Source organism: Herpailurus yagouaroundi, unplaced genomic scaffold, assembly GCF_014898765.1.
Source record: "Herpailurus yagouaroundi ecotype Mexico unplaced genomic scaffold, PumYag 159, whole genome shotgun sequence".
In the NCBI taxonomy this organism is placed as follows: Eukaryota; Metazoa; Chordata; class Mammalia; order Carnivora; family Felidae; genus Herpailurus; species Herpailurus yagouaroundi.
The window spans coordinates 12,377,106-12,395,242 of record NW_024412400.1 but is presented as its reverse complement, the minus strand read 5'-3'; the positions used below and the strand labels follow the sequence as shown (position 1 = coordinate 12,395,242).

At 44.0% G+C, this 18,137-nt stretch overlaps 1 protein-coding gene across 2 annotated transcripts in view; it reads left to right on the top strand.

The window, feature by feature from the left end:
- The first annotated feature begins 18 nt into the window (after nt 1–18).
- TGFBR2 (transforming growth factor beta receptor 2) overlaps nt 19–18,137 on the top strand; it is a 90,542-nt gene continuing 72,423 nt past the window's right edge. The window contains exon 1 of one of the 2 annotated variants that reach the window (XM_040479989.1): nt 19–616. In XM_040479989.1, the coding sequence (XP_040335923.1) occupies nt 523–616 (94 nt within the window). In that variant the 5' untranslated portion in view covers nt 19–522. The remainder of the gene's footprint in view (nt 617–18,137) is intronic. The other variant, XM_040479990.1, reaches the window with a different exon arrangement.

Below are 18,137 nucleotides of genomic sequence, written 5' to 3'. Positions count from 1 at the left end.
GGGGGGGGGGGGGGAGGCAAATGCTCGGAGCCAGCAACTCCTGAGGGCGGCGGGGGCAGCTGAAAGTTTGCCAAAGCCCTCGGAGGGGCCGGTCTCAGGGACGTGATTGGCAGGCAGCAGAGAGAGCGAGGGCTGAAAGCCGAGCGGAGGGAGAAGGCTCTCGGGCGGCGAGAGGTCCTGCCCAGCTGTTGGCGAGGAGTTTCCTGTTTCCCCCGCGGCGCCCGGGCGAAGTTGAGTGAGTCACTCGCGCGCACCGACCGACGACACCCCCGCGCGCGCACTCGCCGGGGGCAGGAGCCGGCCTCCTGCGCAGCTCCCCTCGGCCGCCGGGGGCCTCCCCGCGCCCCGCCGGCCTCCAGGCCCCCTCCCGGCTGGCGAGCGGCGCCGCATCTGGCCCGCGCATCTGCCCGGCCGGCCGGCGCAGGGTCCCGAGAGGGCGCGGCGCGGGGGCGCAGCCGGGGCTCCGGGAGGCGCCGTCCGCTGCGCTCCGGGCTCGGTCTATGACGAGCGGCGGGGGCTGCCATGGGTCGGGGGCTGCTCCGGGGCCTGTGGCCGCTGCACATCGTCCTGTGGACGCGCATCGCCAGCACGATCCCGCCGCACGTTCTGAAGTCCGGTGAGTGCCCCCCCCCCCGCCCCAGGCGGGCTCGGCGGGGCGCCTGGGGTCCCCGCTGCGCTTGACAGGCGGCCCCGGGCGCCCGGCGCTCGGGCGGAAACGGGAAAGTTCCCTCGGCGGCACCCACGCAGCCCGGCTCCCCGAGGGGCGCCGGGGTGTGCGTTTCTCTTTCAGAAGAGGAGGAAAGTTCGAGGGGAAGGGGGCGCGGGGCACGTCGGGCCCCCTTTGTGCGGGCAGGAAAGGCGTTGCGCCGGCCGCGTCCGAGGCGCGCCCCCACCCCCGGAAAGGGAAGTTTGAGAAGTTGCTTGGGCATCCGAAGGAGGCAGGGGAGCCGCGCGGCCCGGAGCCGAGGCCGCCGAGCAGCCAGAGCAGCTGGCGCACCTGGGGTCGCCGCGGCCCGGGCCGAAGCCGCGCGCCCAGCCGGGTCTGGCCGAGCCACCCCCCTCAGTGGCCAGCGAGTCCAGCCTTCGCTCGGGGGAGGCGCCGCACGTCGCCCCAGGCCGGCTTCTCGGCCCGCAGTCACTGTCTGCAAGTTTCAAGGAAAGAAACAATTTCCCAAGGAAAGCTCTCTGGCCCCGCGGATGGCTGGGCGTGGACGGGGAGGGAGCAGGGATGGTCAGGTGGAAGGCGGAGAATTAGGAACTCAGTGCCTACTAGGTGCTGGGTGCTGGAGATGGGGCCTGGAGCAAGACAGCCCTGCCTTCCCTGAGTTGATGGGTTCTGGAAAGGTTCGATTCCTGACCGTCCGTAAGCTTCCTAGAGGTTTCTGAAGGTGAAAAATGCAGGAATTGAGTTCTTACTGACTTGCTGCGGAAAGTGCGGAACCCCCGGGACCTTAAAAGTTAAAGTTTTTGCAGCTGTGATTCCGACAACTGAGTGTCTGCAGCTGGGGTCAAGGTGAACTGAGTATTTGGACCTTTCAAGGCCTCAGTTCCTTCATCTGTAAAATGGTTACATTGGGATAGTTTTACATCCCTTTCATTGGTAGCGCTTGTCGCTGCCTTTCCCCTTCGGTGACTTGGAGATGCCTTGTGTAGGTAGATTTGGGACCAAGTGTAGAGGATCTCACAGGCCACGTCACCTTCAGGTACTTGCTTGTTTTTCCCAAGGGGCCACAGGCAGCCTTGACCTTTATGTTTGTCCAGAAGAGAGAAGCATCGGGTTCTACATGGTACCTTTCAGAGGATTTGAAGTGGATTGAGAACTTTTTAAAATGATGCTTCATACGGAACGTGGCATGGAGATGGGAGTTTTCAGTGGAATAAGGCAGAAGAACTGTTGTAAACATAACGTCCTAACGCGCATTTGAGTTTAATAAGATCCTAGTATTTCATTCTTGGATGTTTTCCTACGTTGCAGCACCACAATGTTCAACTGTCTGATTCTATTCCAGACACTTAAAAACTGAACTGTATTTTGCTAGTAAAGATTTGAAACAGCACCCTTCATTTTCCAAGTACGTTAAAAGTCATTAAAACTCTTCGTTTCGGATTACGAAAGAAGGAAATCAGCAGGCCCTCATTTCGTTAGGTTTTGTTTACGAGGGTAAGATTTATGAATTTTCAAATTCCAGACTCAGTACTTCATGAGTCCGTTTCATTTCATCTGTATACACATTTTTAAACAATTAGCTTAAGAGCCTAGTGGCTTTTCATTCGGGCTTTTGAACAGTGTTGCAAAACCCACAGGTTTCATATTTTGATGGAATTAAAGTTTCCGAATTTGAACTAAGGAATCACTTTGAATCTGGATTCATTTGAAATTAAACTTTCAAGGATAGTTGAAGGTTGAAGGTAGCTATAATGAAAACAAGAAACCTACCTTGCACTTGCATTTTAATTTTCCATGTAAGTAAACGGTTTCAGGATTTTTCTAAAATAACTGGTAAACTGTCCAGGCTTTTTCAGAGCATCTTAATGTGTGATAAGATGGGAGGAAATGGGATTGTTTACCGTGTCTTGTTAGGTCACCTAAGTAAGTCCCATCTTCTGTTTGGCAGACTGATAAGTGGGCAAAGGATTTCAGTGTAAGAACAAACTTCTCGAAGAAATGTTCTTAAATCCTTTTTTGTTTGTTTGTTTCGTAGACCCCCTCTTCCCGAATGCCCCAAATTAAGTAATTATTCTTTTAAAAAAAATTTTTTTTTTCAACGTTTATTTATTTTTGGGACAGAGAGAGACACAGCATGAACGGGGGAGGGGTAGAGAGAGAGGGAGACACAGAATCAGAAACAGGCTCCAGGCTCTGAGCCATCAGCCCAGAGCCCGACGCGGGGCTCGAACTCCCGGACCGCGAGATCGTGACCTGGCTGAAGTCGGACGCTTAACCGACTGCGCCACCCAGGCGCCCCTAAGTAATTATTCTTTAGGGGAAAATCTTACATGTCAAAAAACTCTTCAGATCTGAAAAATGCCACTTGTGCTTTTCAAATACCTAACAAGAGATTTCTGTGGCAGTCTCAGTGTTGGTAAAAGTGTCACACAGATAAACGTCTTTCCTAAAATCATGTCATGTACTTACTTGGTCAAGGTCAGAGACTAGAGATTGCTAGGCCCGGAATTTGATCTTTGGTCCTATTGCTTTTCAGAAAACACATTTATACCCCTAGGCCACTTCCTTTAATAACAGCTTACTTTTCACCAGTTATGGTTTATACAAAAAACTCATCATAGTTTGGATTTATTGCCTTTTATCAAGGTAGCACCCCATGGTGATGAGTCCTCATTACAGTTTGTGTAGCTACCATAACTGCTACAAGGTTTCCATTTTATTTTTTTAAATGTTTCTTTATTCTTGAGAGAGAGAGAGAGAGACAGAGAGACAGAGTGTGAGCGGGGAAGGGACAGAGAGAGAGAGAGAGAGGGAGACACAGAATCCGAAGCAGGCTCCAGGATCTGAGCCATCCGCACAGAGCCCAACACGGGGTTCGAACCCATGAACTGTGAGATCATGACCTGGGCTGAAGTCGGACGCTTAACTGACTGAGCCACCCAGGTGCCGCACATGGTTTCCATTTTAATTTACCAATCCTTTGTTATCAATGCTACTTTAAAATTTTTTTATTTTTTTTAACCCTAATTTTCCAATTAAGAGTGATACCTCATTGGTGCCATTGTAAAAAGTGGCCAGTACTCATTCTGCCTTCTCAGTATTTATGGAGTATGTGCCAGGCTCAGACCTGAGGACACTGTCCTGAATGAATAAGATGAGACTTGGTCTTTGCTCTCATTGAGTTTAACGTTTGGGAGGGTGTGAAAGGCCTCCATAAACAAGGACACATAGTTTAACCCTGTGCACTTGGAGGCGTTAATGAACCCTGGTGGTTTATTTCCTAGACCCCTCTTTCAAAAGCCCGTTTGCTTGTTGAATGCTCTTATAGGAGTGCCTGTTGAATGTTTGTTTGTTTTTTTCTCCGTCCCTCTGAACATCTTTTCTTTCCATTGATCTGTCCTTTTCTATACCTGCCATGTTGTAGGTCCCCACTTGGGCCACCCTGGTTCCCCACTCTGTAGCCATTGTGGTAGACCCAATGTGCCCATCCAGTCTTTCTTTTGAGGACAGGCTTAGAGATACAAGCTTTGGAATCGAGGCCTCCTGGGTTCCAGAACCACCTCCTGCTTACTGGCTGTGTTGCCTGATGTAGAAACCTTCCTCTCTCATCCTCAGTGCCCTCCCTCATTTGTAAAATGGGGATTATGGAGCCATGGTAAAGATGAAATGAAATAAAGCTTTGAAGTGCTTAACACAGTGCCCACAGCATAGTAAATGCTCAATAAATAGCAGCTTTCATTATTATTATTATTAAGTCTTCAATCAGGCCTCACAAGATGCTCCATGATCTGGTTGTCCTTTGATTCTGAGACTTTGCATCCCACCAAGTGTCACATTTTCCCAGTGTACTCCTGTCATCCTGTATACACACGCCCTGAATAGTTTAGCCCTTTTAGTTAGTGTCTTTGTTCAAGCTGCTCTCTGCTCACACCTCCTGCTCCCTGAATAACTTTCCCTTGTCTTTAAGACTGCACTCAAGTGTAGAGGTACCTGGGCGGCTCAGTCAGTTAGGCGTCTGTCTGACTCTTGACTTCTGCTCAAGGCCTGATCCCAGGGTCGTGGGGTCAAGTCCCGTGTTGGGCTCTGTCTGATGGCACAGAGTCTGCTTCGGATTCTCTCTCCCTTTCTCTCTGCCCCTTGCTCATGCTCTCCCCCCGCCCCTCAAAATAAATAAACTTAAAAAAAAACAACAACAACACTTTGCTCAAATGTCAGCTGCCTAAAGAAACCTCAACCCCAGGTTGAGCTAAGACCTTAGCACCCAGGAAATGTTGAGCTGAGCTGCTGGTACAATCCAGGCCAAGCGTTTTAACAACCAGGCAATCACTATGTATTGGGAGTTTGTCTGAATGGTAAGATCTTACTTTTGGTTAGAATAGTTTTGGCTCCGGGGTGCCTAGGTGGCTCAGTTGGTTGAGCTTCTGACGTCGGCTGAGGTCAGAGTTTGTGAGTTTGGTTCATGAGTTCAAGCCCCACATCGGGCTGTCTGCTGTCAACACAGAACCCACTTTAGATCCTCTATACCCCCCTCTCTCTGCCCCTCCCCTGCTTTCTCGGTCTCTCTCTCTCAAAAATAAATAAACATTTAAAAAGGAAAGGAATCGTTTTGGCTCTGATCTAAGTGGGCAGTATGGCTGTTTTTATCCTATGTCCTTGTTTTCTTATTCTGGTGAGATATGGAATAAGAGGCTTCAACTTCTGACAAGGCATGATGGAACGTTCTCATCCAGTCCCTTCAGCTATGCATTTTGAATTAGCATTAGGCATTCTAAGCCCTTCCAAAACATTAGGGTTTCCACCCAAGAAATTCTCCGTAAATCCTGAATTCTCTCTCCTTTTTTTTTTGTTCTAGAAGGTTGTCGAAAGGAGACTTTCATTAAAAATGAAGTGCTGAAATCTAAATATAGCTTTTAAGTTTCTTTTTTCATCAGGGTTTTATGTTTTGGTTTATAAGCAGTGACGCAGAGTTGGTCTAAGGGCAGAGTGGCCCTCGAGCAGTCTCTCTCTGCTGCGGAGCTGTGTGGATGTTATTTAGGTCTGATGCAAACCACCAAAACAGTTTAAAATAGGGTGCAGAGGAAACCTACTTCCTGGCTAGAGCATGGCATTATTTAGCCAATTTCCACATAAAAGCATAACTCCGCTACCTTGTTACCTTCCGCTCTCTGGGTCCTCACAGCTTTGGCCGATTTAACGCATGATTCTCGGGGGAAGTGACTTAGCAGAGAAGCATTAGCAGTAAGAACACTCACCACGTGTTTTGTGCTACCTGTTTTCCGTGTAATGTTGTGTCCCGTCCCGCCGCCCCCCCCCCCCGCCCCCACCCCCCATGTACTGTTGCTTCTGACCTGGGCACCTCGATCATTCTCCTTCCTTGCCTGGCATATCAGGAGGGTTTAGAAGGCCGAGCGGGCACATTAGCTCATTTCAGGGAGAAGTGGGGAGAAGGGAAACCAGCATTTGAAAATCTGCTCGCAGCCGGCTGCTTGACATGGCTGATCTAATTTAATCTTCAGAAGAAGCCTGCTATCTTTATTTATAAATGGGGAAGATGGAGTCTGCTCAAGGTCACTCGAGGTTTGTGTGTGTGTGTGTGTGTGTGTGTGTATTCAAAGTCTGCCCGGCTTGCACTCTGCTAGGCTCTTTTACGTGGTGTATCTGTGAGTACAGATGTTGAGATGGAAGTTCGGGAGGGGGTGAAGAGTCCCCGTGTTTCAGCAAGGGGAAACTGACCCTCTGATAGGATCAGTTCAGTGCTTCTGATTTCATGATTTGCTCTGCTTACGTGATCTGCCTCTTTCCTGATTCTCTTTGTACTACAGAAAATCAAGATAGGGCAGTCTCTTTGCAAGGAAACTCTACTCTTCTAGTCTGATCACAGAGGCCTTCATGTGACCCACGGTTTGACTGTTGGCGGCGATTGGACAAGCACCATCCAGGCCTAGCGTGTGGGCAAAAGGGGCCTCTGCCCAAATTCCAGGCACGTAGGGTCAGCCTCTGCGTACAGGCCGCAAATGACTGTTGGTGAGAGCAGAAGGAACAGACTTTATCAGGCATACCAAACGGGGAAGATTCGACTGTTGAGGTCCACCCAATCTGAAGGCTTGCAGGTGGTTAAGAATCTTCTCCTCATGATAAGTTCCGGCCTTTTGCTTGCTATGATCAGCTTTTTAGGTCTTGGCACTCAGCAGGAAGCAACTGCCTCCTTACATGTAGTCAACTCCGCATGGCTTGCTTAGGCTCTCATGGGTTCCCTAGCATCTTTGTTTTGTTTATGAGGCTGAAGCACAGCTCTTTAGGATGGCTTTAGCTGCAGACTAAGTGCCTATGACCAGTGAGGCTGTGAGTGGGAAAGACTGTCTGCTCTGAAAATATGCAGCTCACTCACACCCTCCCTCTCTCCTTCCCTCTCTCCTCCCCTCCCTCCCTCCTTCCCTCCCTCCTTCCCTCCCTCCCTCCTTCCCTCCCTCCCTCCTTCCCACCCTCCTTGCCTCCTCACCTCCTCCTCTTTCTTCCTTCCTTCCTTTGTGATGAGATCTCCTCCCCCTCCCAGTTTATTTCAGCTCAGTTAAAATGTAGGCCTAGTGTATGTGCAAAAGGGTCCTCTGCCCTTGGGCAGACCCCTTGTCCATGGGGTGAGGAGTCTCTCAAGTCAGACCCCTTGTCCATGGGGTGAGGAGACTCTGGGCCTCTGAATCCAAACTCCTCCCTCTTTTAGATCACGTTTCAGGTACCTGGGAACCACAATTCGCTGTCCAGATGGCCCTGTTAGCTTTGACAGACTACAAGGACCTTTTGGTCCATTTTGGTGAGGGCCCATATAGCCACTAGTCTGCGCACCTGAGCGATGGCTGAGGGGCAGCTGTGTGTGTATGGGGTGTGTTCAGGGGAGTGTTACAGCTTTGTGTGTCCGTACATATCTTACAAGGTCCCTCTTGATGTAGGATGGAAGGGGCAGTGGAAAGAGGAAGCTATGTTGTTGGCCAGGCCCCGGACAATGTTTACCCAAAACACCCAGTTCTAGGGAGGGATTTGAGTAGTTCAAGAGTTTTAAAATGATACTTGGTCCTGCAAAGTGTTATGAAGATATATTTTGTCAGTGGAAGTAGGACAAAACCTATTTTACTGAATAGTTTCTCAGCTTAATTTAGAACTTCCAGTATTTTGACCTGTGGTGTGTGGGCCTCTATTTGTCCTGGCCCTGAGTCTTCCAGTGCTGGGGATGCATCTGGCCTCAAGAACATTCCTTTGCAGAGGTGTGGGGTACAAACTTAGTTTTTGTGGATTGTATGATATTTTCTCTGGAGAGACTAGTCATTCATGAAAAAGCTAAGACTCTGTTTGTAATTATAACATATATATTTTTTTTTTGTGCAGTTCAGTTTCTCATAGTATTTTCTTGAAGGAAACTTTAGTTCTATTCATTTGACTTGTTCTGTGTGCTATTTCATGCTTACATTTTTTTTTTTTTTTTTTTAAGATTTCCCAATGCCTAGTTGCATTTCCTCCATGTGTTGGGAACACTAGGGCAGGGTGAGACTTATCTAGATGTTTTCTTCCACTACTGTAAATATTTTTACACGAGTATCCGTGGCCCTCTCAAACCTCTGTAAGGAAAACAAGAACGGTAGAACAGTGCTAAGAAGGAAGAAGCCCTTCTGATCCTATCAAAGGTATAGATTACCCAAACTATGCATGTTGGGGAGCCGGGGAGTTGGCAGAACAAACAGGAACGTTTCGAAGGAGAATATGAAGTCTGGTACATACTTAGAGCATAGGCCACATTAGGTCTTATCTGAGAAAGCTGTAAATCATTACAGAGAATTCACTGACTTGGGAGGAAACTCACTCGGCTCTTTGTGGATACGACTGGCCATCCGAAAACTCTGAAACTTTTCTACACAGGGATATCGAATTGGCCTCATGCTCCCTGTGAGTGAGGAAGTTCTCTCTCTCCAGGAAGCTTTATTCAGGAACCTTCATGAACAGGTTTCCCAATAATGTGTGTAGCTCGCTTCTTGAGATCTTGCTACTTCCTGGATCATGCTGAGCATCACCTCTCTATTAGTTAACCTTCAAAAAAATTTTTTAATGTTTATTTATTTTTGAGAGCGGAAGAGAGAGACAGAGCACGAGTTGGGGAAGAGCAAAGAGAGAGGAGATACAGAATATGAAGAAAGAAGCTCCAGACTCTGAGCTGTCAGCACAGAGCCCAATGCGGGGCTCAAACCCCCAAACTGTGAGGTCCTGACCTGAGCCAAAGTGGGATGCTCAACCGACTGAGCCACCCAGGCGCCCCTCTATTAGTTAACCTTCAAAACAACTCTATGAGGTAGATTTTATAATGCTCATTGTAAGTCCTCCGGAGTTTGGGAAACTTAGTGAAGTCTACCTGGGTAGCAAATGATTATGCTGGGATTGGAACCAAGATGGTTTGGTTTAGACACCTGGCTTCCCAGTTGTTACATTATATACTATACGAAGGCGAGGCTGCCTCAATTGACATAAGTAGTTTCTCTATCGTAGCAAGGTTGGGGGGGGGCATAGAGGCTGAGAAAAATAATGATTATATCCCACATTTTTCTGACGCTTTAGTGTTTTTTTCATTTATTATCCCATTTAATCTCTTTAGCTAAATAAAATAGTGCTTGATTCATACGCCAAGTAATCAGACATCATGCCTGTCTTGTGACCTCAGTAGGAAAATGAAATATATACATCCATTGATGCATTGTGGAATATTTATGTCATCAAGGAGCAAAACCGGTCCTTTATTTGGAAGGACTGGGGGGAATTCAAGGATGTGTAAGTATGTAGGGAATATATATGGTATGCCAAGGTGGGATGTAACTTGCAAGGCTTATCCTTGGTATAGGCCCATCTCTGGCTCTGGAAGGGGGACTGGCAATGTGGTTAGCGAGTGTCCTCAAGTTGAAGAATATTTAAGAAATCTTGCGGTGCCCTAAATATCACAGCTCACGTATAAAAGAAACTTGATGGAGGTTTTCCCAAATTTAGAGGCAATTCAGATATTTATAGGATATCACTTAAAATGACTTTCGAAGCTGAAATAAACTTTTTCCAAGCTATTAAACAATAAATTACAGGGGTGCCTGGGTGGCTCAGTCTGTTAAGTGTCCAACTCTTGGTTTCGGCTCAGGTCATGATCTTGTGGTTCATGAGTTCAAGCCCTGTGTCAGCCTCCGCACTGACAGTGCAGAGCCTGCTTGGAATTCTCTCTCTCTCTTTCTCTCTCTCTCTGTCCCTCCCCTGCTTTTGCTTTTTTTCTCTCTCTCTCTCAAAATAAATAAGTTTAAATATTTTTTAAAAAATTACAAATTCTGATCAACAGTTCTAGAGCAAAGATTGAGTTCTTTCTTTCTTTTTAATGTTTATTTGTGTGAGAGAGAAAGAGACAAAGCATGAGCAGGGAAGGAGTAGAGAGAGTGGGAGGCACAGAATCCGAAGCAGGCTCCAGCCTCTAAGCTGTCAGCACAGAGCCCGAGGCGGGGCTAAAACTCCTGAACTGTGAGATCATGACCTGAGCCAAAGGTCATGCTTAACCAACTGAGCCAGCCAGGCACCCCTGAATTATTTTTCTATTATCTCTATAGAGAATATTGTAAAATATCATTGGAAGAGGTGATCAAAGAATATGCAATCAAAAAAGGTAGCAAAAATATTTCAAAGGTATGTCAGTTAATAAAAACTTTTTTTTTTAATTTCATGTTTGTGGTATTTGTAGCTTTTTAAAATTTGTAACTTGTAAGATGCCATTTTAAATCCTAAATATTTGCTTTCATACCTAAATTTCTATTTTTAATTTTTGTATTCTTTTCCTTTAAAAATGCCCTGAAATTTAAAAGCTTCACAAGATCCAACTCTATGCTTAATGGTAGGATTTGCTTTTTGGCCTAAAAAGTAAATAGAAGTGCCTCCTTCCCCACCCCCACCCCCATACAAACAGAGACTGAAGTCTGCATTGTTACATCACCAAACCCAAACTTCCCCCCACTCCACGCTTAGCTAAACCCTTCATCATTTCCCTAGTTTGGAGGCCCCATGCCAAGTAGAAAAGAAATTGTAAATATGTAATTATCACAGAACCTTGATCTTGAATGAAACCCAGATCTGACCGTTAGTTTGAGTGAAGATTCTGCCTGGGAGACAGCTGAGAAGGACTAAAGTGTGTTATGACAACCAAGGTGTCTGGGTGACTTGCCTAAGTCCCTCGGCCCCACTAGGTCTAATTTTTTTCTACATACAGTGGCAAGAATTGGACTAGATGATATTTCCAGTTTTTTTCTGTTCTGAAATGTTTCATTTTGTAGCTTAGTGGAGGAAATCATTGAAACTGACTTAGAAAACATAATCCTTAACTAATCTAAGCAGAAAACTCAAAAGTCATGACAGGTCAGAACTGACAGATAAACATCCACTTGGAGTTTGTTGGAGATGACTACTCTTGAAAAAAAGAAAAAGAAACCATAGTTATTTTGAAAATTTCTTGGTACAGGTGCCTGAGCATACACCCTGACTAAATAGCATGTTTACTTGAACCTAGCACTTCTTCCTTGCTGAAGAAAAGGCTTACTTGGTTTTGGTGGTAATACCATTTCTCTTTGGTTAATTATGGCGTTCTCATTCCCCTTTTCCCCTGAATTGGTTACAATGTCTGGGAAGGCTTTTCCTGAGGAAGAGAATTATGAAATGCTTTGCTGTGTCTAGGAAAAGAATGTCCTAAAGGAGCTTCTATGGGTTTTTTGGGAAGAGAAAGGAAACTAGTCTGAATATATTTAGTCTTCTCCTGCCTTGCAAAGATTTCTCTACCACTTTTCTTAACATAGTCTCAGAAAAGACAGAATTTGCTACAGATTGGCAGATTGCAGACTTCTTTTTTTAGGCAGAAGAGTAGCTATGAGCCCCGTAATTGCATTTCTGTAGTGTCTGCAGACACCAGTTAGCACAAAAGAGGGATCTTCTAACTATTCCTTTGAATGACTATCTTATTACTACATCTCACTTTTATATGTTGTTCCCCAAAACCCATGGGTTTGGGGGAAAATGTTGATAAAATTTGACCTCAAATATGTGAAAAGGAAAAAAAAATACCCACGGTCACATTGCGGAATCCCTTAAATCCTATTGTTATAAAATACTTTCTAACAGTCTCAGCCCATCCTGAGCACTTTCTTATTCTTATCATTTCTATTATAATTAATCATATAATTTTTATCGCCTCTTATCACCTGTTTATTTACTGCAAGGAGCCACAGGCCAACCAGTCTTTTCCTTTTTTTGCTATTTTCTGTTTTCCATCACCTCCAGCGAGCCCTGCTTGTCCTAGTTGCTCACCCCTTCACGAACCTCATTTAACATCTACTTTTCATGTGTTATAATACAGGTTGAGGTTCAGATCTTGAGCTCAAGCATTCTGACACCAAAACATTGCTTTTACATCATCCCCTGATAACAGCAACTGAAGATGTTCTAATACCTGGCTACTCAACGGGTGGTCCAGAATCTGCATTTTAACAAGATCCTGGGGTGATTCATGTACATACTTGAGAAGTCCTGCTCCAGTAGCATTAAAGCATTTTGCACAGAGGAGTCAAAGGATCTACAGTGATTTTGGGAGATCAGATCAGACTTGCTTCTGCCACTGAGGAGGAGAAGGATTCCAGGGGAGTAGTAGCTCCTGGTTTTCGGAGGGTGTTTTGAGTCCTCCCTAGCTACAAGGCCCCCTTTAAACCGTATGTAACTAATGCTCCGAGGCTAGCAGGCGCTAGTGCTCTGACAGCGCTTCAGGTCAATTACTGAGTCCGTTTCACCCTGTTTACCCAAAGCGTCTTCCATGGCTCTACCATTGACCAACAACCAAGATCCCAGGGATCCATTTCTCTGCTGAACTCATGGCATTTATCACGTTTACTCATTAGGCTTTTAATCACAGACTACCTTGACATTTGTAGGCCTTAATTAAGAGCTGTCATACCTTGGCATTTCTGAAAGTGGGTGGCACTGTGCTGTATATAAAGTATGTACCCAGTAAAGTAATGAATAAATGCCCGGTTTTTCGGGACATGGTTTTCCTCTTCAACATTAAAAAAAAAAAAAAAAATTCTTTTGCCTTGAGAAACTTATTTGGTTGATGCTGGGTGAGAACTCACTAAATTTTTCTTGAATCCATCAACATTTATTTTAGATGTTCTAAGCACCACCATGGGCTTTTTCTGTGATTGGTGTCTGTATTTTATTTACCATAAGGCAGGTTTTTTTGCACCTTGGTTACTTTCATCTTTAAGAATTTTGGGTCACTAGCAGTTACAACAACAACCAATTCTCATACCTCTTCCTGATCTTATTTTTTTCAAATAACTTTATCTTCTGACTTTTTTCTTCTTCTTGACAATTTAACTGTATTTGGCAAAAACCAAAATAAACAAAAAACTGAAAAAACTTTCCATTGAAACTTGTATCTCATGTTGCTGCCTTTTATATCAAATGTCAACTTATTCAGCAGAATAACTGTAAATCTTAATACCTCGAATCTCTTAAGCAGATGTTTATTTACAACAGGAACCTAATTACATGAAATGCATAACCATTTGCTTTCATATTTGCTCTTAAATCATGCTACCATAATGAAAATCTGAACTCTTACCTTCTGCCGTCTCCAAGAAGCTCAGTGGTTTCTGCCCATGGACGCCCTCTGTCCCTTTTCTCTTTAATAAATATACATGGCCATCAGTTAAATCTTCTCCCCAGACTTCATTTTGAACGGGTGACCCCTGCTAGAAAGCCTTCCATGGATCTTCTTTGTCGATCTCGGGGATTGATTACATGGCCCTTGCTTTCTGTTTGAGGTCAGGCGCTTCATCGGTATCCTTGGTTCCTAAGACTCACTGATGGCTCCTAAGACTCACAGGATGGGTTTGATGATTGCGCGTGTGAATGAGGCCAGTCCTCTCCCCCATTTCCCCTTCTTCTCTCAAGCATGCTATGGACCCTGGTTCCATTCAGACTGGGTCTCCTCACACATCCTTTTGCTTTTAGATTTTCTATGTTTGACTGTTCTGCTCCCCCACGTGTTTCCATTCTCTACCCATGTCCTACAACACCTCCACCATGCTGAAATAATGCCTGACCAAATGCCACTCCCTCTGTTGGGTTTTCAGTTTATTATCCCGTCAGATCTCCTTTCTTTGTCCTCTTTGCAGCCTCTCTAACAGGCCTGGCTTCCACACTCAGGTGGCTTTGGTGGCCAAGCTACTCTTGGCTGTATTATGTGCCCCTTATTAGAATGAAAATTCTTTGAGGGAGAACCTTCTGTCTGAGTTTTCCTGGCACTCAGCGTGTATTCTCACTGAAAGGTAGTTGCTGTTTAGAATTTATTACTTTTAAAGACCAGGGAAACTGCTTATAAATCCAAGATGGGATGGATAGATCTATATCTATAATATTAACTATAGATATTTTTTTATATAAATTTAAATATTTTTTTCTAGACTGTTTACCCTTTCACCACCAAGCGTGTCATCAGTGGTCTTGTCATTTATTGCCACCTTGAGGGAAACCTTAGGCTTGTGGGAAATTTTAAACCATCTGATGCGTGTAAGTTGCTCTTTGCAGTGGAGGATCCCCTGTCTTCGGTCTTTAGCTTCTGTGAACTTGGGGGAGCTGTAGTCTGTGGGTGTTATAGCCTGTTGTTTTTCCGTCCGTCACAGACCGCCTTTGGTTCATTTATCCTCTTGTGTGTGAATCTTTTGTAGAGGGCCCAACGTGTTGTGACTATAGAAGCCAGAAAAAGTCATAAAGGAAATCATAATACCATCAGACTCAGGACAGGTTTTTATTTATTTATTTAGTTATTTATTTAGTTATTTATTTATTTATTTATTTATTTTTGCCACTCCTGCCTTTCATTTTTATGAATTGTGGGTTATCTCCTGCCATTGGGATAGTTGGGGAAGGGACAGTTGAATGAAGGAGTCTTAGTGCAATGGAGAGTGTCTGAAAACACCCTTCCACCTGCCCAAGGGAGGACATCCCATATTGCAAAGATGACTCCTGGCTGCACCTTCTGGAAAGGCTGTAGACATGGCCCCTAGGTCTCTTCCAGCTGGATTGTCACCCATAGACCCCCCTCCTCCAGGGAAATTTTGGAGCTACCCATGAGTTCATAACATTAGGCATGGCTAGCAATGCCCTTTCTGTTCTATCTAGGGAGAAAGGGAGATGAAATCAGAATTTTATGTCTTAATATTCCATCGCACTTACAGGAAATGGCTTTAATTTGATGGATGTTGGTTAGCTTTCAAAACTGCTGAAAACCTTTTATCTTTCAAGATTTTGACGATGAAGTTGGTGAGGATGTTTGTGGCAATTATATAATCGGTTATGCAGCACTGTGCAAAGCATTTTGTCAAACTCAGAGTGTCTCCTGTTACCAGTTTATTAATGAAATACTTATCTTCAGGGCCAAGGAAGGAATCTAGTTTCCTAATAGTTTCATATTTACTTGTTGGATAACTGTTGGAGCTACAGTTAACTCTGTTCGGAGCTCACTGGCTTTGTTACTCCTCAGGGTATAACTCCTCTGAAAAGCAATTGACTAAATGTTAGATGCCTCTGTTAGTCATCTTCTGCTAATCAAAATCGTTTTCTTCTTCTCTCTCTCTTTTCATAGAGAGTTCTGTAATTCATCTTTAAGTTCTGGGAAGGGAATCTTCACCGTGAGCTCTGATACAAAGTACTGTTTTGATTACAATCAGTACTTTAATAAAACGTATGTGAAAGTGAGTTACGGTGAGCATTTGATAATGTATATAATTGTCAAATCACTGTGTTGTACACCTGAAACTAATACAATATTGTATGTTGAGTATACGTCAATTAATAATAATAATAATAATAATAATAGAGGAGTATTTAGAGGGAGCCCCTGAATGTCTGATTGATCCTGTGTCCCTGATCTTAAATCTACTTCCCTTGTTACACAAAGTGACCATAGAGCCCACCTTGGCACTCGTAGTCTCTGAATTGAAGTGTCTTTGAAGTTAGGGGAAAATGAAGGGATCAGAGTGAGCAGCTGATGATTGTGCTGGTTGAGAGCCACTCGTGTGCCCTTTATCAGCAGTGACCAGGGCTGCGGTAGAACGTCCTGATTGTAGTGAACATTTCTGCCCACAGCCCTCCCTGGTGCATATCTCTTGGGAACACATAAAATGTCTTTTGTTGTTCAAATAGCTGTTAAATGAAGATGAAAAGCACAACAGACATCGTAAAAATAGTCATTTGCCAGCTTGTCCAGGCAGATAAAAAAACTAGCGTCAGGAAAACAGAAACGAGCAGTGATTTGAATAACTTTATGAGTTCTGAGACTTATGGGGGAAGGAGTACCAGTGGGGAAAAGAGTCTAGTCTGATAACTTTGAAGAAAACATATTGACCATGTCTGGTTATAACAATTTTTAAATAATCCCTTATGTTAATAGAGTGCTTTATTATCTGTAAAAGAGTTTCACCTGGATATCGGATTTCATTTTGGAAACGGCCCTCTGAGTGGGTATAATTACCCTGTTTTACCAATAATATGGAAATGGAAGCCCAGAAAGATGAAACCATCTAAGGCCTTGTAAAGCATCACAAGTGTGTGTTTTTGTCATTTTACCATCTTTTAGTCATCGTACCCCTGGCTGCTTAATTTCTAAGAAAATGTGAGACAAACGCTATGGTCCTGTCATGTTTTTATATTTCAGTAGCCAAATTGAGGAAGACGGGATCGTAGGATTGACTTCAGAAGCCTTGTTTTTTGCTTCAAAAATTGGAAACCATATTTGGGACTGGCGAAAAGCCTCCTTCAAGATACACTTCTTTGAGGGCTTTGTCACCGGTCTTCCTAGAGCTGAAGCTGTATAATGAGTTATTTTTCTTGTTCTCCTTTTCTTGTAGGGCAGTTTTTCTCTTAAACACCATGCGGTCTGCCTTCCCGAGGGTTATATCACCATTGCCAGGAGGCACATGTCGCCATTTATAAAAGACTATGGCTTTGCCACAGTCTTGTAGTTGTGCTCGTCTTCAGAGTTTCGGGATGCTTCCCATAATCACACAGGAAGGGTGTGTCTTCACCATATAGGCATAGAGGTCAAGTATTGTCCTTGCCTTCCTTTCCCAGAACTTCTTAGAGATGAATGTCTGAGTAAAGATATGGAGAAGAACAAGATTGTTTTGACTGGCAGAACACAAGAAACACAGGCATCCAGTATTACTAGATATCCTAAATTACTTTTGTACCCTAAAACCAAGAGCACACTGTATACACTGTATGCGAGCCAACTTGACAATAAACTATTTAAATAAACAAATACATAAATAAAAGGAAAAAATAAATTGCTTTTGTATACAGTAGCTTCTATCTTGAGGAGTAGCAAAGCCGACTTATTTGACTGACATTTTCAAAAGATACGGTAAAGAATGACCTTGATTGGCAGAAACTGCACTCAGCTTGCGAGCTACACAAAGCTAACGGACGCTCCTGCTTGCCTGCAGTTTGTTCTAGAAATGTCATTTCCCCCACAACATAAAAAGAGAAGTTGAGTCATGATGTCGTTTTACTTAATTTTGGTTAAGGAAACAAATCAAATCAGCTCCCACACTATAGTATGGCTTCTTTCTCTTCTTTTCTACCATTCTTTTTTTTTTTTCCAGTGGACTTGGGACGAAGGATTATTCTGATCTTTCCATCTCTGGGAAAATTTCCTAGAAAAGATGATCTTCCTTAAGTAATGACTGGGTTCATGAATTTATATTAGAATCAGATCTTCTTCAAATTAGAATGGATTTCACTGTTACTTTTCATGTACTTCGTGTTTAAAAGGGATTTCATAGTAGACCTTCTAGAATACTACCTATTATATAATCCTTTTAAAAATGGTAATTTGTGCATACCGATTCCTGTTAAGGCAGATGTAACTGTATTTAGAAGAATATTCAAATTGTGAACATCTCAGAGGTGATCCTTCTTCAGATCTGGTAAGATAATACTCAGTATATATCTGTTAGATGGAATAAGAAAGCAAATATACCACAGAGACAAGGAAGAGAAGTTAAGCTGTAGGACTATATTGACTTAAAACTTATTTTTTTGTGTGTTCTATCTGTTTAGCTTTGTGATTATCTGAAGGAAAAACTTGTCCACAACCACGAACTCTGATCTAGGAGCTATTTATCTTATTAACTCCTTTGGTAGTGCATCTGAAAGGAGATGACACTTTCTTATGTTGGACTTTTTGAAGTCATTATTCATTTTGCCTTGTGGAGTCAAAGCCCTTTAGAAATTCAGCTTTCTCAGGAAACCTGCCCCTTAGGTCTTCAAACAGATCTCCCTTCAAACTCATGCCCTTGGTGATTGACCAAGGATTTCCACCCTTTAAAAACATAGGAATATGTAAAATCCCTACTAAAAAATT